Source organism: Melozone crissalis, unplaced genomic scaffold (genome assembly GCF_028551555.1).
Source record: "Melozone crissalis strain CALT ecotype California unplaced genomic scaffold, PUWL_Pcris_2 ptg000106l_1, whole genome shotgun sequence".
NCBI classification, from domain to species: domain Eukaryota; kingdom Metazoa; phylum Chordata; class Aves; order Passeriformes; family Passerellidae; genus Melozone; species Melozone crissalis.
In genome coordinates, this window is record NW_026535883.1 from 3,591,340 (window position 1) to 3,615,511 (window position 24,172).

Sequence of the window (24,172 nt, forward strand, 5' to 3'; positions counted from 1 at the left end):
ATTCCATTTATACCATACTAAGAAGTTAAAGAAAGAATGAAACCCTGAACATCAACTTTCCATTTGGTTTCTGGAGCTTGGAATCTAATTATGTTCCTCAAAATCATAATCAGAATATTGATTTACCAGAGTTCACCATATTGAGCAGTACAAATCTAATGATTACTCTTAAATTCTTAAATTCTTGAATTGTTAGTAAGTGACATCAATAGAAGTAGGCAAAGACCCTGAACACTGCATCTGTACACTGACTGTCCCTGCTCAGCTCAGCTCATCCAAGGCCTCAACAGCTGTTAACCTCTTCTATTCTCCTAAAATTTTACATAAAAATTAAATAAAGGATGTATCTGTGTTTTGGAAACATGGGCTGGGTTCAGCTTATCAACTGTTTCATAAGAGCCCCAGAAGCCAAGGGAATTGAGTACATATATATTTAGGAATGCCACAGATTCCAAAGCAATGAGTGAAATTTCATACCTACTTCATTCCTCTAGCCCAACAGCCTGAACAGGAATTTGATGTGTGAAGGGTGGTAAAAACAACCATGTAAATATAGAGATATATATTCCTATGCATTTACAGTGCACATAAATCCATGACATTGTTATTAAAGGCCCAGTCTGATACAGAAAGCCAGGAAATACTGGGATTTTTGCTGCCTGCACTACCTTCAGTCTTTATATTTTATGTGTTACAATACAATCTTTAAGCACTGATGACTTTTTGTTTTCCATTTAATCTAGTCAATGCTTTGGATCTTTTTCTCCACTATTGAACATGCTAGTAAAACTTTGTAGGTATAATTATTCATTCCCTTGTTTGATAATTTAGGGTTTTAATAACAATATCTTAGTCTCTTTCCACTTGTAAGGTCAGTGAAGTTCATCACCACTGGATGCTGAGCAGCATCTCTAGATGACCAGGCAAAAAGCAGCAGCCCTGTGTTAGAGCACATGCTGACCCTGCACAGAGATCCATGGGAAAAGAAAAAATCTGACCAAGTCACTAAATTCTCAGTCTCAAGAGAAAGCAGAGAGAGAGCCCAGAATCCCTAACTGGGACTCCAGAATCATCTCCTGAAGTAAATTCTGTGCTTGAGAATAGATCTGAATATGATGAGCAAGGGGCAGACAATGTTTGAAAACATTCTACAAAGCAGAAAACTCAAGACACGTATTTTCATATACATTACCATATAAATCTATCATACGAATCTAAATACTGACCACATTTAAATGCTGCAATTGCACAGGGAACAATTAACCACTTGCTAGATATAAAGCCCCATCTCTCCTTTTCCATCCTACATGGGGAAATGCAGACAAACTCACAGGGCTGGTACCCAGTGAAATTTTTATACTACAGACTTATTTTCCAGTTTGATTTCTACAGGGCAGGCGTGCCATGCGTTTGCTGCAAATGTATGCATGTTGTTTATTCAACTCTACAGTAGGAATAGAATGAATAGGGGAAGGATTTCTCCCAGATGGTTTTTGTGAACTCCCTTTATCCCATCCATGTAAACACTCAGCATGTTCCAGCTTGCTGGGCTGTACATCCACCCTGTGACTTTCTACTAAGTCTGAATGTTTAGTTAGCCAGAAGATTGTTTCCATCCTGTGATTCATTAGGTCCCTATGGTACCCTCGACTTCCTTTATTTTGTACAATCACAAATTATATTAGTTTGTCTTATTTTGATAACCCCTTTAATTAATGTCCTGCACAGGAAACTTTATAACTTTTAAAACAGACTCATAAAACAAGGACTTTTCCTGTTGCTGAGGTGACATAATTGACAGTTACACGTAACTTTGGGATATCAGTGGGCAATTCCTGCCCATGAAGGAACTGATTACTGATTTCAATTCTTTCCTTCTTAAAAGCAACATCAGAAATGTTACAATTATATACATAAAGGGTAGAAGTCAAACAGTTCCAAAACATTGTACATAAACCTGAAGCTGTGTGAGGTTACAAACATATAAAGTGACTGATCCACTTTGTGAACTAATAACAACTGTGATTTAATTTTAAAAGCCCAAGAACCTCTACAAGAAAAAACCTGTAAAGGACCAAGAAAGCTTTATCCTTGCCTCTGTTTAAATCTCATTCTTCCTATTAGCCTCTCCGATTGTCATAGTCATTTTCTCTGGAAGGGCAAGTGAAGGTGAGTTTTCCCTTCTTCTTTTGTTTTAAACTGCAATAAAAGAATAACAGCTGCAGGAATAAGGCTAGGGAGAGAAGAAAGTACACCATGATCCAGAAAATATACAGCCCTTTGAAAACATAAAATTCATGCTGCTTATGATAAATAACTGTATTTTGTATCAGTGAACTTATGCTTGTCTCTGTACTTTCACCATTTCTTCTCCTAGGAAAAAGTGGCAAATGACTACCCAATCTTTACTAAACTCACTATAAAAAGCCATTTATTCCACAGGATGGATTTACCACAGATCTACTCAGGACTCAGGCACACTGCTGAATCTCTGCCTCTCACTCTAACTTTTCTACCTATGAATTACTGCTTCATTTTAATATAATCTGCATATGCCAGTATGGATTATTCAAATGCTGACCTGTGCTTTGTGTTTTGGTTGATACCAAATGACTGATTCTGAATTAAGTGTTGTGTGTATAAGAGAAAATTTATTTCAAATAGTAAAAACAACAACAAAAAAAATTATCCATGCGTATACTCAAAGTGTTCATTTATACATATATATAACTCAGGACCTAAATCATGTTCCTACACAGAAAGCAAGAGTGGAATATTAACAGCTTTAGGTATCAGCACAAGTTATATGAAACTAAATACCATAGGAAGATAAAAGTAAATGAAAAAAGAAATTCCAAAAAATATACGTACAATACGATTTTGGGCAATTGAAGTTCCTTTAAGTTGACCCAACTGAATTCTAAAAAAAGGCAGCCAAGTTTGTCTGACTTCAATCATTTGGCATCAATTGGAGAGAACAGAGCCCATCTTCCAGCAGACACACATTGGCTGACAGGGAGCAAACCACAATTCTATTAACATGAATTCTACCATTTATGACCATCTTCATAAGGACTTATCACACATTACAAAGAATTACAGCAGATAAAACATTTAAAGGATGCAGTCCAAGGCTATTGTGATGTTCTGTTGGCATGCCTCTGACAACCACTCTTTCATGGACAGACAGGGTTACTTACCTGTATTTTTTGGTGTGCATGTGTGTAATTTACCTATTCCTTTGTTGAACTCTGTCCTACTGCTAAAATAGCTTCCATTTTTTAAAAACAAATCTAATCTCTTCCCAAAAGCTATTTGATATCTCTAAAACAAAATGTAAAGGACTGAACTTTAGATCTAGTGCTACACTGAATAACCAAACTCTGTGAAAACAGATGCCTGTACTACCCCTGCCATAGTGTGCCTAGAGGATAAACTGTTGGTATTTCATTCTGATAACAAACACCCAGCTAATACATTGTCAGCAGAAGGAAAGTACTTCCTTACCAGCTCTTCTGATTTAACTAGTGCATAGTGATCTTATTGTCCATTTTCCTTTGAATGTGACATCTGAAGCATGAACAAGGAGCTATGGCCCTATCAAGAGAAGATACTAATAATATTTCACTTTTAGTATTAGTCTAATAATATTACATTTTCTTATGAATCAGCCCAGAATGATAAAAATTTTGGAGAGAGATGGTGAAGGTGAAGATGGACTTTTTCATAAATATTATATAAAACAATTTCCAAATTGTTTTATATCTGCATATGTGCAAGATTTAGGCTATTTTGATGGCAAACCTCTAAACGGTAGTTTAATGATGAGCAAAAAATTCCTATTCCATTCCTCTTAATTACAGGTTTGTTTTTGTTTTTGTTTTTCTACACAAAGTGCTGAATAATGTACATTTGTCCTAAAGGAAGATCTTCAAGTTTCCTTTCTAAGGGTTTTAATAGATATGAATAAGTTATTGCAGAAGATGATGCTTCAAAAACTTTTTAGTGCACGTGAAGATTGTACCAGATATGATGGAAGAATGAAACAGAAGAGGTCTTTTTCCACTTCAAATGGTCAGTAAAATTTAAAGGCTTGTCCCCTTCTGATTAACACCTTTTGCACTCCCTGTTGAACTGTTTTTGCAGGCACAACTTTCCTTGTATTACTTATGCCTAACCATAAAGAAAATACAGCTTTGATTGGAACCTCTAGTCATAGTCCACATAAAGAAGTACAGTTTAAGGGTAACATGAAGGCATCTATAAATTCCTTAAACAGTTACCTATAAATGAACATTTAGATCTGTTACCAAATACTATTAGTCAACAGTGAACTTGATTTCAAATTAAAACTTAAATTCATTGTGCTTATCAAATACATTGTGCTTGACCAAAAAATGTACAGAACTTTCTAGTGTAGGGGCTTTATGATTTTCTGTTGCTTGATATATAAAAAACAAAAGGTTTAATAATTACAATATAAGCATAAAAAATTCAAACTCATGACACAAATAAAATGGAATTTATCTCTCACCTTTCATGCCTATCTCCTAGATATTCAAATCTAAGCCAGCTGTCAAAGGATTAATTTCTTAGTCAGCTGAGAATACAAATTCCTAGATAGATACAAACCCATTCAACTCAGATAGTAATTTTAGGATGAAATTAATCTTCCTCTGGAGATGCTCATTTCCTCCTATACATTGCTATATACTTTTAGTAGAATTTTCCTTTATGCAAAGCAGTGTGCATGTTATGCAAAATACACTCAAGAATGGATCATAAAATGTGATGAAGACTCTTAAAACTCTGCTTTCCAGGAATTTGCCTTGTTAGTGCACTCATCTGCTACAGCAGCCGGACCTCATGAAGCGCACAGTGGTTTGAAGCAGTGACTGTATCAATCTGCTCAAACCAGACCTTGATTTAATAGAGTTCAGATCAACTCTGAAAATAGGAAGCTGGAACTATAAAGCTGCAAGATATCAGAAGTTAACCAATCAAAGGTAATCGTGCTGGAAACTTATTTTTTAATGCAGAGGCTCAAACCTGGATTTAATCAACAAGAACAAGCTCTTCTTACAAATGCTTACTATGAAAGATGTGTGCAACATGCCAGCTTTATTGCGGGTATAAAAGTAATTTCTACAGTTTCGCTTTATACCTGTATTATGGATGGAAAAATGGACATGAATTAAACAAGAAATCATTAAATTACATAGTGAGAACTGCATAGTCCATTAACATGAGCAATATGACAAAATCCAGGTGGTAAGCAATAAATTTACTTCTGCAGTCAGCTTCATTTATAAAAATAGCATTTTTCTAGTACTGGGTAAATACCAGCAAAAACACCTACAAGTAAAGTGAAAAATTCACATAACTGCACAGAAGCTCAATAAGGATGTGCAATTGAGGATGACAAATGTGCAAAATTCCCTATCAGAAGCCTGGGGCATGTAAAACGCAACTGATTTAAGAGTTCCGGCATGTGAATGTCAGAGGTCAAAGCAATGAGCTATTAAAGATACTTTCACTTCCTCAGGAATAAAGTGCTGTCTTGGGCTGGGAGGGGAAAGGTTAGAAAAGCTGTTTATCTGCCGCTCCATTCCCATTCTTCCTTCTGTCAGGAAATCCTACAAGCTCCTGCACCCCACGCAGGGTTAACCCTGGGTCACATCCAGCCCCCGAGTAAGTTCCCGGCTTTGATTAAAGTGCAAAGACCACATGGCCACAGGTTGCACTTTCTCAGCTGCAGGGTTTGGTAAAGCTCAGCTCAGCAGGACAGAACAGCCCAGACTCCAGCCTGTTACTGCTGAGAGAAGAGTGAAGCCGCAGCCACCGGTTTGCATAAATTACAGGGGTCATTAACAAAGAGAAAATGTTACTTTGTCAGAGCTAAAGCTGGAATAAGAACTACAAATACATGCCCAGGACAGAGTGTTTAACCAGCGGGAAACCTACAGAGAGGGGAGAGACGTTGTCCCCTCCAAGGAGCCACGGGGCATGTTCAGGACAGCCCAAGCAGAGTGTAATAAGGAAAGAATCCACAAAGATGCCAGGAGACTGTGGAGACAGGGATACACTGCTGGCCTGTAGAACTACGAGCAGAAAGAAAGTGCCTGGAGCTGGAAGGGATGCCAAGGCATTTGCTGAGATGCAGGAAACTACTGAACAGCTGCTGGATTAGGTGCAAAGCTGAAGGAAAACACCTGTTGCAGACACACAGTGGGCAAGGGGAAGTCTGATTTTAGTATATTTCTATTAAAAACATAAATGTCTTATATGCATGAATATGTAGAAATATATATAAAGTGTATTTTTATACACACATAAATATTTATAATATGTGCTGTATCCCATTCTGAATTTCATCATTTTACAGAAGCGTTTAAATCTAGTTAAATGTAGTACCAGAATCTACCTTGAAACTTAAAAAGCCTTGTCATTGCTGAAAGGGCTCATTACAAAAAAGAGGTGTAGGAACTTGCAGCTCAAAGCTCTAGCTTATCCAAAGACTCACCAGATGTAAATATTAGTTATAATATGTATTAGTATAATCTATATACATTAGTTCCATATAATGTCCATTCCCACACGTGCTGGTAATTTCATTCCAATCACAGAATCATTAAGGTTGGAAAAGACCTCTGAGATTATCAAGTCAAACCATTAACCCAGCACTGCCAAGACCAGTAAACCTTGTCCCTCAGTGCCATATCTACATGTCTTTTAAGGGCTATGATAAGAAAATCACACTTTTTATGAAGTTACAGGTGGCACGTGAGATTATACATTTCTATACAAAAGTATAGTCATTTGTAAGATAGCAAATTCATGCCATGGTGTAAAATACCATTATTTATTTCTTAAGAGGAGATTTATTTACTAAAATATAGAGCAGTTCAAATTTAGAGTTGTTTGTGACAGATGTGATTCAAAACAACCTCATTTGTATAACACTTTCATTGGCTTTCAATATATTAAAATATTCCATATTTTGGCATATTTTTTGACAGAAATCAAAACATCTGATGGAAGGAATATTAAGACATAAATTCTAAGCAAATAATGCATTAACACAAATAATAGAACATAAATTAAAAAAAAAAAAAAGACAGCAAGGCAGCCTTTAGAAAAATAGCCATTTCTTCTAACAATCTAAAGTTTTTTAACAAAATCCCATCAGCTTTTTTCCCAGGGTTAGGTGGGGTTGCATATCTGGTTCTACAGATCACTGAGACCAGAGCATCATCCTCAGTTTCTGTGTATTATTTGTTCCTAAACCCTGGACAATCTGTTATTAGCCATTAGCTCACAAAAATATCATGTGGATTGAAGGAATTTTAGAGTGCAGGCTATTTTGCCAGTTATGTTCTTACCAAATTTATCAGCTGAGTGTGAACAATGTCTTCCACCAGAATTGCAGTTTCATGGAGTGGCCTGCGAGCATCTCCCAGGGAAAACCTGAAACAAAGAGGTTTATTGCAAGGTTATGGAAATTAGTTAAAGAGAAAAGAAGTATTGGTCTCCTGAAAGATAAAAAGAAGAAAATATGAATAATAACAATATGGTTAATACACCTGTATGTATGGAAATGGATCACTCAGCCTGGTGCAAGGATTATAAACCAAAATCATGGGATTAGTGGAACAAAAGAGCTGCAGGATGTAAACTAAAGCATGTACTGAAAGACTGAGGAAACAGGAAAATCCAGTTTGTAGGAACATTTTTGTACACCCCTCATCAATAAACAACACTGGAAAACCTGTAACAATGGATGACAAGATTTTTGCCTCAGTCTCCACTGACAACCTCTCTTCACACACTTCTCTGGATGATCTTTAATGTCCTTTCCAACCCAATAAATTCTATAATTCTATAATTCTGTGAGAAAAGAGCAAGCAAAACTGCAGCATGTGCACTACTAACTCTGATTTTGAAGCTCCCTTTACTTACAGAATTACCAAATAACGATTTGAAAAGGTAAAATGCCAACAGCTTTTTTAGCCAAATCTAAATGCTAGTGCTAAGATGTGGAAGAAACAAATGAAGAGTAAACATTTTTATACATAATAATACACATGAGACTCCTAAAAGTCTACACTGCAACATGAAATGGCAGAAGATCATAAAGAGATTATAGTGTTCATGTAATATCACAAACAAAAACCAAGGTGAGGCCAGCAAGGAACATAAAATGAGGAATTGTGACATTGGACTTTGGAAGGCAGTTTTTCCTCTTCCTACTTTTCTCATACTTCTTTTTCTGCTATTTCATCTTCTCTAAGAAACACCAGCCTTACATCATTCTAGAGAAAGACAATTCCTACGCTGTTTAGTATTTCCTCAGAACATTCCTGAGAATAAAACACTTTCTCTCCTCTTAAAGTTGAGTTTTTAGAATACAAAAACTTGCACAGTAAAATATATTCATTGTAAATTAAATAGCACAGGCCAAAAATAACACTATATATTCTTATAAAAAGAGTGACATTTTATTTACAAGCAAGACTCAAATCTTTATAGGTGACTGAATATATAAATTATTTCTTCACAAAAGTATTAGTCTACCTTGCAATATAGTAAAACATTATTTTATCTATAAACAACGAAAGAGCTCTATAATAGGGTTCTTTTCCTTTATCTAATAATGAAATTATTTCCAGTGTTCGGCAAGCAGCATTCCAAATTCTAATAAATAAATAAATAAATCTCAGCCTGATACGTGTAAGAGCCCAACAAGAGCTACTCAGGCAAAATCTGAGCATAATCCACTGTACAGCACTGGTCATAGCATGAGGAAATCACACTCTGTATTTGTCCCTTATAATTTGTCTCTCCTGTTGGGACTATCAGCATCTCAGAGACACAGTTATGTTTTATAAGATGCTTTACATTTCTAAAATGAGCACAACTCAAATATTTTTTTCTCCATTATGCAGGGCTGCACATGCACCTGGATTAGAATGTCAGGCACTTCCTAGGACTATAAGGACAGCACAGCAATGTACCCAGAGACTATTAAATATCTTATAAACTGCAAATACATGGATATGATATAGGAAATACATATAAAGAGAAATATTTATTATCATAGTAGATTGGAAGATTAAACAGTATTTAAACCATCAGAGATTCCAAAAGAGTGCTCATACAGGATAAAGCTCAAAATTTTTTTTCCCTTTTTTTAACATAAGGTTTGTAAGTAAATGAAAATGACAATTAATAGTTGGTTTTAATCACACAGGGAATATAAAATCAAACAGAAGAGTTCTTACAAATATAATTTACTGTTCATTCTTAACTGCTGGTCTATTTTTTAAAGGTAATTATTCTTTCTTTTTACGGCATCAAATACAGAACAAATCAACTATGCAAGACAGTAGTAAACACCTGGTGTCCAACAGTTTCAGCTTAGGTATACATTTCTCACATTCACAGTTTTACTCAGCACCCCAAATATACAAATTAAAGGGTTTTGGGTTTCTTTTCCAAAGACAACAAAGTGCAAGAACCAAAATTTGTTTCTGAGGCAGAATGCTGCCTCTACATTGAGCTGTCCTCCTCATCTGCATTCAGAAATCTCTCTCACAAGTAATTCACAGTTCCCCATATAGAAGGAGGGGCAGAGGGGTTGCAATCAAGATGCTGCACATTGATCCAAAAGGAGACAAACATCAAATCTTTTTTGGTCCATTTTGATGGACCACTCAGGGTAAGGGGCAGTGGGTTCAAACTGAAAGAGGACAGATTTAGAAAGGTACCAAGAGGAAATTCTTCCCTGTGAGGACGGTGAGGCCCTGACACAGGTTGCCCTGAGAAGCTGTGGTTTTCCCAGCCCTGTAAGTGTTCGAGGCCCGGCTGGACAGAGCTTGGAGCAACCTGGAATAGTGGAAGGTGTCCCTGCCCATGGCAAGGGCTTGGAACAAGATAATCTTTAAGGTCCTTTCCAACTCAAACCATCCTGTGGTTCTGTGATAGACAGAGTTGATGCTGAGACATGAAGAAAGGTTAATGTCAACTGCACTTCTTGATTTAATAGAAACTCAAGTTCCTCATGCACCTACTTTCCTCCTCTGTCACTTCCATCCTTTCTACCTTCCAAAGCTATTTCTATCTCAGTTTGCCTTCACTGTTTTCCCACGTAACTTCTGCCAGCTTCTTTCCCACACACAGAAAACTAGATACTGGCATGGTGGTTTCAGCAAAAAGCAAAAACCACCACACCCACCCACAGCCGCTTCCTTTTCCTTTGCAATGGATCCAGGATTTTCAGACACTAAAATAAAAGTAAAGCTTCTTTATTCGTTAATTGTATTTGTATAGCATTTGATATGGTTCTTGATTCTAACATGCTTTTAGGACAACATTCTTTAAGACACCAAACACAGCCTTTTTTATGTCTTTCTGCTACCAGAGGTAATATTTAGAAATGCACAAGTAGCTTATTACTTTAACTCTTTCCTTTTTTTCCCTTCACTTTTGCATTGTACCTCTCCACAGCAGAATAAATGCTAGACTGCACGTCAGATGGCTCAGATTTTACCAAGTGGCAGAATACAAAGCAGTTTAAGAACTAAAAGAAAACACTTTAAAAAAAAAGACCCCCAAATTTGGTGCCCTTGCTTCTGGGAAGTGAAGCTGAACTTGATGCTTTAATATAAGTTATGAATTTCATTTCACATGTGCTTTGCTTTTATGGTTCATGAGAGTCTTTTAAAGAACCTTCCATTCACTAGACATATTAATAATTCTTCCTATGAAACACATAAAAATTCTGTTGAAAATAAGAAAAAAAAGAGCTGTTTCTCCACAGGTAAATACTGAAGAGGAAATATATCAAAATACAGTGTTAGCAGAGCATCAAAGCAGCAGCAAAGTATTATGGAAGATAGTCCTGGTAATAGAAGCATCAACCCATTAGACATGTCCTACAATAACAAAGCCTTCTTAGAAGATCCTATTTCAAAGGTTTGTCTGTTTTAAGGAAACATTTTTACAAGGGGGGGATCAACTTACCCAGATTTTCACAGGAGGATTAAAATAGTAGCATGGAGAAAGAAAAGACTGCTGCAGCGCTTTTATTGTTTACTTTTAGCTTCTATTTCTAATTTATTTAAGTTCCTGTAATGATGTTTCCAGGCTCTTCAAAAGGGTAAATGTCCAAGCCACTAAGTGCCTACATGAAGTATCATGGTACTATGTGTAAACACACGCTCATACTTGGCACATGCTAAGGTCCCACTGCTGCTCGTGGTGCAGGGACTGACATTTATAAGAACTTCAAAATGGGCAGCTACAGAAATAGATAAAGCACTTTTTGCTATATTTTCAGGGGTTTAAGTGCCTGAGAAAGGTATTGGGGCAGGCAAGGCACAGGCTTGGTTCAAAGCCCCTGATGCAGAGCTCTCCAGGTGGCCAGACCACCAGGAGAGCAGACTGTGGAGACAGAGAGCTGCTGCAACCTCCCGTCCTCCACAGCCCCGAAAAGCTGTCCTGGCCAGAAAGGAACTATAAGCAGGGTGGCTGGGAGTGCACTGAGCTAGAATAAACAGTTTCCCTCACTGGGGTTTCTACTGAGTTCACACCGTAACAAGGCTGCCCCAACACATTCAGAATTTACCACCTCAAATAAATGTGATGAATCCAGCCTAGGGAAAGCATAAAAGCAGCCAGGTAGTCTGGTGGGAAATACGTGCTGCTTTTTTTTTTCCCCTCTTCTAGAAATCCCTAACAACCCTCTTTTGCTGTTTCTACATAAAGGATGAGCACGTGCCCAGGTGGCCAAGCAGGCCAATGGCACCTGGCCTCTGTCAGCAGCGGTGTGGGCAGCAGGACCACAGCAGTGACTGTCCCTATGCTGGACACTGCTGAGGTCACCTCGAGGGCTGTGTCCAGTTCTGGGCCTCTCACAACAAGAAAGACACTGAACATGTCCAGAGAAGGACAAAGGAGCTGGGGAAGGCTCTGGAGCCCAGGTCTGAGGAGAAGCAGCTGAGGGAGCTGGGAAAGGGGCTCAGCCTGGAGAAAAGGAGGCTCAGGGGGGACCTTCTCACCCTGCAGGTGAGGACTGAGCTTGAGACTATTGGATTTAGCAATGACCAAGGTGTGAGTGCTCATCATGTACAGAACCAGCTGATTCACTGTTATCAAACCTAAAACCAGGCAAGGATCCCATAAAATCACATAAGATAAAGCAGCTACCAGATACATTTGGACTGGGTAATATCTGGGCTCACATCTCCTCAGTCTTGTAAGAACATACAGCAAATTTCTCTTTTGTCAGTTGTTTGGCAGAAATGTACCTGGAATATGCAACATATTATTCTCACAGATGTTTCCATATTATAAGGAAGTGTTCTCTGAAATATATGAAATATTTGAAATCTGACAGCCAGTTCATGATAAAGAAAATCAGTTTCACAGTACTGGGCACAAAAACGTCCTGAAGACTTCCAGCAATTTGAACACCTGAAGGATAAGAACTGCAAATGACTGTAAAACAGGTAAAAGAAGCCTTGGAAAATCAGTAATACAGCATCTTTAACAGGCAACCTAGAGAAAATAATATAAGGATAGTACCTTTTTCAAAGTCTCAAAATCTAAAGATAACTCCTGTCTCTGCTTTTTTTTTTTTTTTTTTTACTGTGGCTGCTGCTGAACAAATTAGGCAGAAGTAAAGACTGAAAGGAAAGAGATGACTGGTGCCAAACCAGAGAATTGATCAGACACGCACAGGAGGACACACTGTACAGAGAGTAGAAAAGGAAAGAACAAAATCCAGGAGGAAGGAACTTCCCTGAGTAAAAGGATGGTTTCAATAGGGGAAAAAGAGATAAATAATGAAGTCTCAAAATAATTTCAATTTTATGTTAAGATACGTTATATCAGAGAGGTGAGGTTGCTGTTTTTTAGACTTCACTCCCTCCTAATACGGTCTGTAAACTTACTGAGACATTAATTTAAAAATAATAAATAATCTTGTCTAAGCTAAAGACAAAAGGGAACACTATAAAGCACAGAATTATGCTAACTAACCAGCAATGTCTACAGCACTACCTGAAAAGGCACTGGAGTTTATATCACTATTTATATGTTTGTCTGCTCATCAGATAACTTCTACCAAAGCCCTTTTAGAAAGAAAAGGCAATAATTCCATCAGAGTTCATAGCTAATATATTTATCTGCATGGATTAATGAAATCAATTATGCAGAAGTTTCACACAACATGCTGAGCATGGCTCTTTACCAGGATTTAGTTCAAGTATGATATATAGAGTCAAATATCTCACTACCCTGATGATGTGAACAGCAGTAACTCCCCACTTTCCTACTTCTACAAAGACTAAAGATGCTACAGGAAGTTACAAAAACTAATTACCACCTATTTACGCAGCAAGTGGAGACATCTTACTGCCTTATTTAAATGCTATAATTTTAATTCAAAAAGTTTGATTATTAAATTATTGAATCTTTACCACAAGAAACTCAGCTAAAGGAAAACACTTATCCTCAAATGTGTATGGCAATGAGAAAGGCAAGTACAGGAAGAACCTGAAATGTCAAATACAAAATGGGGCTTTTTCACTCTAAATTTAAGCTGTGGTGATGTCTGCAAATATTGGAAAAGCATAAACAACAAGAAAAAAAACATTACATAATACCGTTTAATTATTCAAAAGTACATAGTAACACGTAAAGGGATAAAATTTAGAACAGGAACATTTAGAACAAATTAGAAGGAAAACATCTGAAAACAAGAATTAAAACCTTCTGAAACCATCACAGAAGGAAGAAAATCTTCACTGCAGGAGACACAAAAACTAAGCTTAGCCAAGAACAGGGGAGGGGTCTTGTGATGCTAAACAAGTACACAAAGAAAATCTTGATTATGTAAATAAAAATAATTTTTAAAGAGATATAACTTCATTCTATTATGGTACATCAATTGCAACTCCATGTTTGGAGTCTGAAAAAATATTCATTGATGCTTATAGTAATTAAAATTCTGAAATCAATAAAAGACTACATAATGAATAATTATTTTGAGCTTACTGAAAACTTTATAATGCTTTCTTAATGGTTCCCTGCAGATAGCTCTTGATTACCAGGATGGAAAGCACCATCCAAACGAATCATTGTTCCCCTGAGTTAAGACCTAAACAAGGCAAGACCTTTGTTAGAGCAACTTCGTTTACCTGAAAATGGAAGTAGTTTGTTGACACCCTGAGTTTTTAAATGGTGAGGTCTGCCAGGCAGCAGGATTAACAATGCCTAACATCCTGCCAAATGAAAAGTCCAATTCTTCTCACAAAAAGACAAACCCTGCCCTCAGTGACGCCACCATAAATCAAGAATAACACAAAATCCTCAGGGATAAGTTTCAGAGATGCTGAAGTCTCCCAGCTCCATGGGAGGTCATTCTGTTTTGACTCAACAAAGTGTTTTAAGCATGAATCTCCTGAATTATATTCTTAGGCTGATTTTGAATGCTTAAATAACTTGCAGAAACAACATCCTACATTTTCCCTTTAGAAAGGGCAACTTTTGTTAATGTTCCCTTACATACACTATAAAGTAGGCAGTAAGAAATGTCTATCCAATTTTTTCCTTAATAAACTCATCTTCATGACTGCAAAATCACACTCTTGCAGGCCAGAAGAAGGGGGAAAAGGGGAAAAAAAGAAGATACTACTTCATCACTTCTACTCCATGAATTACAGACAAGCTGAGGTTGGATGTGTGGAGACACCCAGTTCAATTCCCCCAATCAATAATTTCCTCAGGGCTGCACCCACTCAAGTTTTGACCTTCTCCAGTGATGGATACTCCACAGCCTCTCTGCACAAGGTTCCCACATGCTTGGCCACCCCCACAGAAAAAAACCTGTTTGTTTTTAACTGGAACCTCCCATATTTCAATCTGTGCTCCTGTCCAGTCACTTGCCACCACTGAAGGAAGCCTGGCTTTGTCTGCTTTACTCCCTCCCATCAGGTATTTATAGACATTGATAAGATTTCCCTGATCCTTCTCTTCTCCAGGATGAACTGACCCACCTCTCTCAAGCTTCTCTTGTGTGAGATGCTCCAGTCCCTTAAGCATCTGAGTGGCCCCTCACTGGTCTTGCTCCAGTATTTCCATGTCTCTCTTGTACTGGGAAGTCCAGCAGTGGCCCCAGGGATCCAGATGGGTCTGTCCAGTGCAGAAGGGAAGGACCACATCCCTAACCTGCCTCAAGCAGCCCAGGGTGCTGTCCAAGAGCACACTGCTGCCACCTGCCCACCTTCACTGCTGCCTCCAGTCCATTCAAGTGCTTGGGGAGAGAAATCTTCCCCTTTATAACATTCATGAGGCTCCTGTTGGCACATTTCTCCAGCCTGCTGAGAATGACAACATGACACGGTCCATCAGCCACTCCTAGTTTTGCATCCCCATCAAACTGCTGTGGGTGCACTCATGTCCCATCACCCAGGTCAATAATGAAGATATTACACAGTGCTGAGGCCAGGATCAACCCCTGGGATCATCAGAAGCAACAGCCCTCAAGAGGGACTTCACACTGCCAGCAACAACCCTCTGAACACAGCCCTCTGTCCATCCCTGCATCTTTTTCATCAGCTTGCACAAGAGGATGTTACAGGAGAGGGACAAAAGCCTTGCTCAAGTAAAGGCAAACAGCACTCCCTGCTCACCCCTCATGCACTGCTCTGTTATTTCATCATAGAAGGCTGTTGGGTTGGTCACAGATGTTTTCCCCTTCATAAATCTGACAACTCTAAATCACTTTTGAATCCTTAACAGGCTCAGGAATGATTTCTAGGATGACCTGCCCAGGGGTCAGTGTGAGAATGACTGGTCTGTCATTTCCCACATCCTCCTTCTTGTTCATTTTGGGCACAGAAATGGAATTTTCTTCCTTCCACACCTCAGGAATGAACTTCCCCCAGTTGCCATGACTTCTCTTCACAAGCAATATCATACATAAAATCAAAGCAGAATCCCATATATTATGTCTTTGGAAGAGCAAATATGTAAATTAAAGTCTGATTTCAATCAGAAAGTGCAGAAAGATTATCTGTGCTTAAACTTTTATGACTACTGTTAAGACATGAAAAATGATTTTGTGTATATAAAAACACAACTTAAGAGATACATTTGAGTAAAAGGTTTTTTAAGTACTTTTTCCTTCCCTGTGGTCAATATGCAAAATGTTGCCAATTTTGATGCAAGATGCTATAGAGGTCTACTTTCAACAGACTATTTATAGGTAAATATGTTTCAGAGTGAAGACGGATAAATTCCATCCAGGCCTAATTTTCTAAGTTTTGCTAAAAGCTCTGCAGAATAATCTTTCTACATATAGTCTTGGTTACTCTTTGTAAACTGTGGGATGTACAGTATCCACTGGCTGAGGAGCCGTGTGATTTTGTAAAATAGGTAAATGCTGGAATTTGGACAATCACATAATGTACGTGTTTTTAGAAGTCCTGTTATTAATGAAAAACAATAGACTTCACCCTCTGGAGTTTTTTTCTCTTATATTATAGTAAATACCTTCTAACTGCTGAAAATCTGCAGATATGTCCCAATGCAAAACTGTGTCAAGAGCCCTTTTCAGTGCCATTGTTTACTCATCAAAATATATCAAACTAACAGTTAAGTGTCTTAAATTCATTTTACAAATCCTTATGACTAAGGAAAAAGATATCATTTATTCCAGTTGTATAACATAGTATGTTCCATTTGCTCACTCACAAAGGTTTTCAGATTTTCAGGAAACACATGAGACAATTGTCTTTCTCAACCATGCAGACTGGACTATGATCAGTCACTTCTGCTCTAGGAAAAAGTTCATCTCAACAAAATACCCAAACACAACTGAAATTTAACAAAGCCAAGGGAGATGAATTCTCAGCCTGCTCTCAAGAGGACAGGGCAAATAAGTGATGAGGAGAGCAGGAAGTCAAAACACAATTTTGCTTTGTATATATATATATATATTATGAGTGTTAACCAAATGTGGAAACCCCTTGCTATTTTAAATCTAGATTAAAACCACAAGACAATTTAAACTAATCCACAAGATACAAAACATAAATGAGGATGAATGCTTTATGCTAATTTTTAGAGAAATAATATTCTTCTTTTTTATATTCTCCAAAACATCAAGGCCATTTTTCATTGTTTTAAAAATTCATGTCATGATTTTATGAATGAGATGTGTGGGTGTTGAATGATGATAATTATATCCTATTCTCAAACAACACATTTCCTTATCAGATGGTAACATGTTTTATAACATCAGTCTTCATATTTTACTACCCTTCCTGAAGTCAGTGCCTGGAGAAGGGAAGCAACTTGTCCACTGTGGTCAGTGTCAGAAAAAGCAAGTTTTCCCCCTGGGCCTCCCATTGCCAGGGGGGTAACAAGTCCTCTACTGACAAATCAGGCTTTGCAAATTAGAGTTATTTTAATAGTAAATTAGCAAATTAAATTTAATTTTAATAGTAAAACAAAATGCTATGAAAAGTCCATCCATGTATGTAGGGAGCCTGTACTTTCATTATTCACCTTTGCAGTACTTGTGTGAGAGAACTGTTGCAGTACTCACTGTAATGGTGAGGAGAAATAGAAAAAGGTATCAAAAAACATAACCTATCACAAAAATATGGAAATTTTTGAGACCAGAAAAGGCTTAAAAATATCAGCATTTCTCCTGAACACTGTAAAAGCAAACTATGGTATTAATAATCACAGTATTCTACACCTACATTTTAAAAATCTGTTATGTAAATAACAAAGCCACTTTAAAATACTTAATACAACTTCTCAATCAACAGTATTCAGAGATCCTAGCTTGGAAATCTGTGCTCTCAATTACAGATAACAAGTTTGGGGCAGAGCCTTCTACAGCTATGAAACACCACAACCCCTCAGTTATCAAAAATCAAACCCACTGTGAGCTGCTACAGGGGCTACTCTGTGTTACATGTGAACCTGTGACTCCAAAACAAACTATTTCTCCACTAGGAACAGGTAAAACCCATCCACTAAGAAGAAAAGAGACACAATAATTAAAATATAGAATGATTCTTTCAAATATTTGTGTTTTATTTAGGTTTAACTTCAGGAATTTAGGTTTAACTTCAGGAAGTACTGAACAAACCAATAATCTTACTTTTCTGAGAGTAAAATTCTACCATAAAATAAATCAATTTTACTGGATAGGACAATGCTTTAAAAACGTATTTTATTTCAGAAATCAAACTATGCAACCTTCTCCCTAGAGTAAGAAACTGGAAGTTCTCTGATAAAATCTTTTCTGGAAAGTCAAGGCAATTTCATATCAATGGTGTGCTCTTTTTCCTGCTTTCAAATGGATTACTTAGATGTTTTAAAATGTTATAACCCACAATAATCTGTTCCAGGCACCAACGAAAAGGAAGAAAAAAATTACAGAAGTCAAGATGTCGCCTGGAAGCACTTTATGGCAAACATTATAAAGATAACACAGAGCAGAGAAGCTCTGGCTCAATCCATTATAAATACCCCGTTCTTCTTAAAATCACAAAAATGTATTTATAGTAAAGAACTCTTACAGGCTTTTTCCTCCGAAGACTTCATTTAAGCACATTTTGGCAGAATTTTTGGAACGAGAAAAGAAGAGATTTATAAAATATTGATGTTTTACAGTCACCCTAGTCTCGATCGACTTGCTACAAAAACAAATGCAAGGGCTTTGCAAGATGATCACATCCGTGTCTACTAATTACACTTTAGTTTTTCATTTTATCCAAAATGAGCTGTCTAGCAGCTAGACTGAGAAGTCACTAAATCATCACACAGACAACTAATGTCTCATTAAAAACACAAGTTATTGTTCTCATTTTGTTATTGGCACAATATATTTTTAAAATAAATGCATGTGATATGAAAAAAAAAAAAAAGAAAAAAAAAAAGAAAACCCACCACCCACAAAAAGCCCCAAACAAAAAAAAAAAAAACCCAAAATACAAACCCAAATGGGAATACTGACAAAGGATACTCCTGTACACACAAGGTATAGATCCAACTTTTTTCCCCTATGTCCAAAGGACAGTGCAGATGTTTGTCCTCTCTGCTTTCACCCCAGGTTCCCCCCATGGGTTCAAGAAAGGGACAAAGACAAAATAGTCTGCACTGACTGCCCTATTTTGCACTAAAATTATTAAATAATTCCTTTGAGTGCAGGGATGAACAAAAGGACAGAAGAAATAGCTTTCTTGAGCTTCTCAAAATAATTTTTTTTCAATGAAAAGTGGCTCAGTGGAAAGCAGGAAGAGGAAGATGACAATATATGGGCTTTAGAAATATTTTTTGGATAAGCAAATTAGGACTGAAGTGAGTGCATTTCACAATCTTCACAAAAAAATTTCATGCTCAAATATACGAAAAGCATTTTTTTACAAAGTAAAGAAGCAAACCTGAAAGTACCAAATATTAACAGCTTAATAAATTTTAAAGATTTAATTTAATACCTTATTTAATAATAATACAATTTATTAAAAATACAATAACACTAAAAAGAAGGACGTGAAGGTATAGTCCCAGTTTGACATGAGTCAAGAATAAAAGACAAGACAGGGGAACAAGTAGGCCTCAAAGGAATGTCCCAGGGAAGAAATGCACAGGTAATTATTTCACTTTATTGATAGTAGTTTAAAAGGGGTCAATGTAAAGCAGAAGCTGGCATCCATTTAAATTTGCCTTTTGAAAAAGAGTATTTTCTCAGCTTCTTCAACTGGAAAGACAAACATGAGGTGTGCTTATTCACATGAAACATGCATGGCTTGGTGTTTACTGACAAGCATTTAGATTTAAATAACTGAAAATCTGGAGAGAATTTACTCTAACATTACAGGAGGATTGAATTAATATTAATAGACAAATTATTAATTTAAAAATTCCAGGCTGCTGAAATTGAGGCAAAACCAGCAATCAAATATAGGCATTTAAAAAGCTGGGGCTTTTTGTTTGGATTTTTTTCCTTCGTTTTTTAATATACAGTTCACCCAGCATTATCAGCCCAGTAAATGAGTTAAAGTAAATCATTACCACAGATATTGTATTTTGCTTTCTTATCTGTATCTGCAAAACACAATGTGAAATGATAACAGGTAAAATCCTAAATCCCTTATTTATAAAAACAGACAAACCAGGCTAAAAAAAGTTTTTAAAAAAACCCATACCACAGTCCAAAAGTCATTCAAAGTAACACTTTTAATTACCTATTGCACGTTTGTATGACTGCAGAAGACAAAATCTTTTAAAATATTAAATACAGCATCCTAAAGAAAACCCACAGATGGTCAGTATCAAGCAGCTTTTAGAAAGAATCAAACTTCTAAAACAAGAATTAATCTCTATGGACAAAACTGAGGAGTTGACATCCTCAAAGGAATGACGTTCAGGATCGCATCTCCCCCTTCCTCTTCTTCCTTAGGAGCCAAGGAAGCAGTGACTGGATTTAGGGGAAAAATTCTCCAAGAGAACCTGTGGTTTCACTGAATCAGACACTACAGAGGCAACAGCAAATGCAATCTTTGGTATCAGAACAAGCTGTTACAGGAGATTAATTAATGTCTCCATCCTGCAGTTACTGAGCACCCCTTATTTCCCTCCTTTCACTTTCAGAGAGGAAAGAGCATAAGCTGCATTCCAGGGTATCCCAGGTGCCACAAAGGAGGCAGCCACAGAACACTGAGCTATTCCCTGGTATTTTTCCTCTTTGAAACACCCTGACTGTGCTTCTATATCAAGGCACAGTCGTTGCTTCTCAGAGCTGCAGCTTGGCATGGCTCAGGAGCCCAGCGAGGGTGCTCGTGGTCGGGATCTGTGTGGTCTGGGGAAGCTCTGCTTCCTCGGAAATGTGGCATCAAACAGAGTTTATTTAGAGCCCCAGTCTCTCGGGCACACTATGTAAGTTTATTGTTTATCCCTTGCTGGGGAAGTCTTCTGAGGTCAAGGTAAGAAGCAGGAGGTGATATTTGATATGAATGTTCCAGCACACATTATGTGGTCCATGGCTGCAGCAGCCCCACGAGCACTCTGCTGGTGGTCCATGGAGATCTGGCCAGTGGAAGGTGCTGGCTTTCCCTCTTTCCAGCTGCTATATCATATTTGATGTATTTTTAGCCTAACTTAATATTTTCCTAATATTCCTTTTCCATGTAAGCAATTAGTGTGGTTACCAGGGATGGCAGCAGAAGTGGTATTTGGCTGCCAAGGGGAGAAGAGGTGGTCCTTCAGCTGGGCACGGGAGGAGAAGCACAAAGTCCTTCTTAGGAGGTGGGGGAAACCCACCCAAGAGATCTCAACACCTCCATTTCTCCATTCACTGAAGTGAACAAATTAATAGTTCTTTTTTCAGAAAATTCTGCTGACACATTAATTAATATCACTGAGGAGAAAAGAACAAACCAACAAGTTGCACTTTTTAGTCTTACAAAAGAGACAAGGTATAAATGGGTTTTAAAAATATGTGGCATTTCTGACCAAGAGTTTTGCAATTCATATATTTCTTCAGTCTCAGCATCTGGAGGTGAAGTGCAAATTTCTGCAGTTAATTCACCAATCTAAAAAGCAGAAAAATGTCTTCCAAAATAGATTTGGCCATGACCTAGCAGAATTGTGCTATTTTAATGTTCATTTTTGAAAAAAAATTGAGAAATTTCTAGTATTTAAATAAATTACCCTGTTAGCCTCCACTGCCTTAATTCATGTTTACTTACTTTCATCTTGCCTTTGACTAATCAGAAGAGACTCATCAAATCAGTTGGAGACAATTTAAATAATACTATATCAAATGATGAACAAAGAAAAGTCTCTTTGTATACTTTTAAAATTTTCATTCTTATTTAATTATCCAGGAAACTACACTGAATTCAATTTGCCCATGAAGGTCCAGCTGAGAGCAGTCAGTCCCTAACCATGCAAGCATAGTTTACATTACCTTTAAGGAAAAAAAGAATTCAAATGTTGAGAAGTTACAAATTAAAGGTATTCAGCTTCTGAATTCTGCTAACAACGATGATCATGAATGAGTGACTCTTATTTAGGAAAACAGTCCCTGGAGACAGGGATTTTTATGTATTCAAAGGTGTCCTTGCCTCCCTTTGAAATGCAGCAGAGTTCAGGCTCCTTGCATCTCTCACCTCCTCCAAGTAAGATGGGAATTTTTTACAATTCTCAAGAGCGTTTGCCTGATGCCTGGAAAACACCAAATCCCTTATTGGCTTTAGATGTCTGTAAGATTTCTGAGCAGTCTCTCTGAATCTCTTTTCAAGACTTTGCAACTGAGCGCCTTCCTAAACCTCAGCTTAAGAAGGATTTACAGAGACTAAATTTGCTCATCAATGGCTGACAGAATAAAACACAAAATTGCATGAAACTGAATGGAAAATCACTTCCATGTATGAGGGTTTTCCTCCCTTCTCTTCCCCAGAAGCTTAATCATCATCTAGTGGTTGGTGTTCTTCCATCACTTTGACAGGGAGCAGACCATAATGCTTAAGAATTAAGCAACAAAAATAATAAGGTGGGGTGCTTTTTCATTCTTTTCAAAATAACCCCACTGATTTGTATATGTATATCCTGACTGGCAGGAACTTTTTCTGGCATCTGTCCAGACAGTTAAAGGAAAGTAAGGAGTATAAATATGATTTTAGAAGTACACGAAGAATTCTTTGTCCTTTTTCCCCTCTCCTTTCCCATAAAGGCATTATCTAAAAAGGTAGGTGTGGAATAACACCAGTCTTGAAACCTCAGCCCATTAAGATAGAAGGAAATACAAACTGCATGGAAAGCTGTTTTCAGGGACATGCTGTGCGACCATGAGCCTGCTTTGTATGTTCAGGAAATTGTCATGAGTTTTCTTAATGAAAAAAAAAAATTACTAAAAAAAGATTTGCTGTAAATATCTCACAAGCCATGACAAAGTACCTTATAAAATATAACTATTCATAAACAGTCTAGCCTCTGGAACTAAAAAACACTGACACTTTCTATTAAAAGGTGCTTAGTCACGGTTCACTAAATATTTACAACGAATCATTTATTCTCTAATTTCATTGACTTTACTGTCGTTAGCAAAAGTCAAGAAAACTTCCTGCATGAGTGTGAATGGCTTGTGTATGTAAACCACAGCCCCCAAAATCTTTTTTATGGAAGCAGAAAGATCTCCACATTACACAAGTAGGTTCTCCTCTTCTGTAGAAAACTATCTGCCTAAACCTCCATTAGATGCAAGTATTCAAATGAATTGGAACCAGAAGGCACAAGAGTAAATGAACATCATATCTTAAGGATAAAAGGAAAAATAAAAAGACAGAGTTCCTCAAGTTCTCCAGCTCCTGATTTCTATCAGCAAGTTTTCTAGTCAAATCCTGGCATCCTTTCTCTTTTTCTCTAAGCCCAGCCAAGGAAACAGAAGCTCAAGCAAGGAGGGTGAAGGAAAAGTGCATTATGCAGCATTGCAGAGCTCATGTTATCACAAAGCAGCGTCGAGATTTGGGCTACTGGTATTGCAGACACTTCCTCAAATGACAGCAGAAGGTTTTCTGCTCCTGTTTGGGTGGGGATGGAATGGGAGACTTAGGGTTTGTTTCCTAGGAGTCTGATTGAATTGCTGATAAGCAAGGGAAGCTCAAAAGTATTTGTAAGGAAATGGGGTGCTTATAAAAACACAGAGATATCTGCCAAAAATTGCAGGCTTTAACACTATCAGAAACAGACAACCTCCCACACTCTGCACTGACAAAACCATGATTCTTTTATGGGCTTGTCAAAGACAGAAGACTGTAAAATGCCACAGTTTATCTTTACAGTGGAGGCTTACACTGAAACTGCCTAATAGAGTTATGTGAACACCTACACCTGAATGGAGCCTCCTTATCAAGGAGCTGTTTCTCTTAATCCTGAAGTCTTTCCATGGTTTGATATCATAAATTTGTATGGTAATAGCAAGGTTGCTGTTCTCCTCTTGCTGACACCATTTAGAAACATGAAATCATTTAGGTTGGAAAGATTGAGTCCAACCATTAACCCAGCTCTGCCAAGCCCACCACTAAACCATGTCTCCAAGTGCCACATCCACATATCTTTTAAACACCCCAGGGATGGTGATTCAATC

General features: G+C 37.4%; 1 protein-coding gene across 2 annotated transcripts in view; it reads right to left on the bottom strand.

The window, feature by feature from the left end:
* SUPT3H (SPT3 homolog, SAGA and STAGA complex component) overlaps nucleotides 1-24,172 on the bottom strand; it is a 252,426-nt gene that overhangs the window by 119,291 nt on the left and 108,963 nt on the right. The window contains exon 3 of one of the 2 annotated variants that reach the window (XM_054291782.1): nucleotides 7,383-7,467. The exons of the other annotated variant lie outside the window; for it this stretch is intronic. Within the exon in view, the coding sequence (XP_054147757.1) occupies nucleotides 7,383-7,467 (85 nt within the window). The remainder of the gene's footprint in view (nucleotides 1-7,382; nucleotides 7,468-24,172) is intronic. 2 annotated transcript variants of the gene reach the window in all.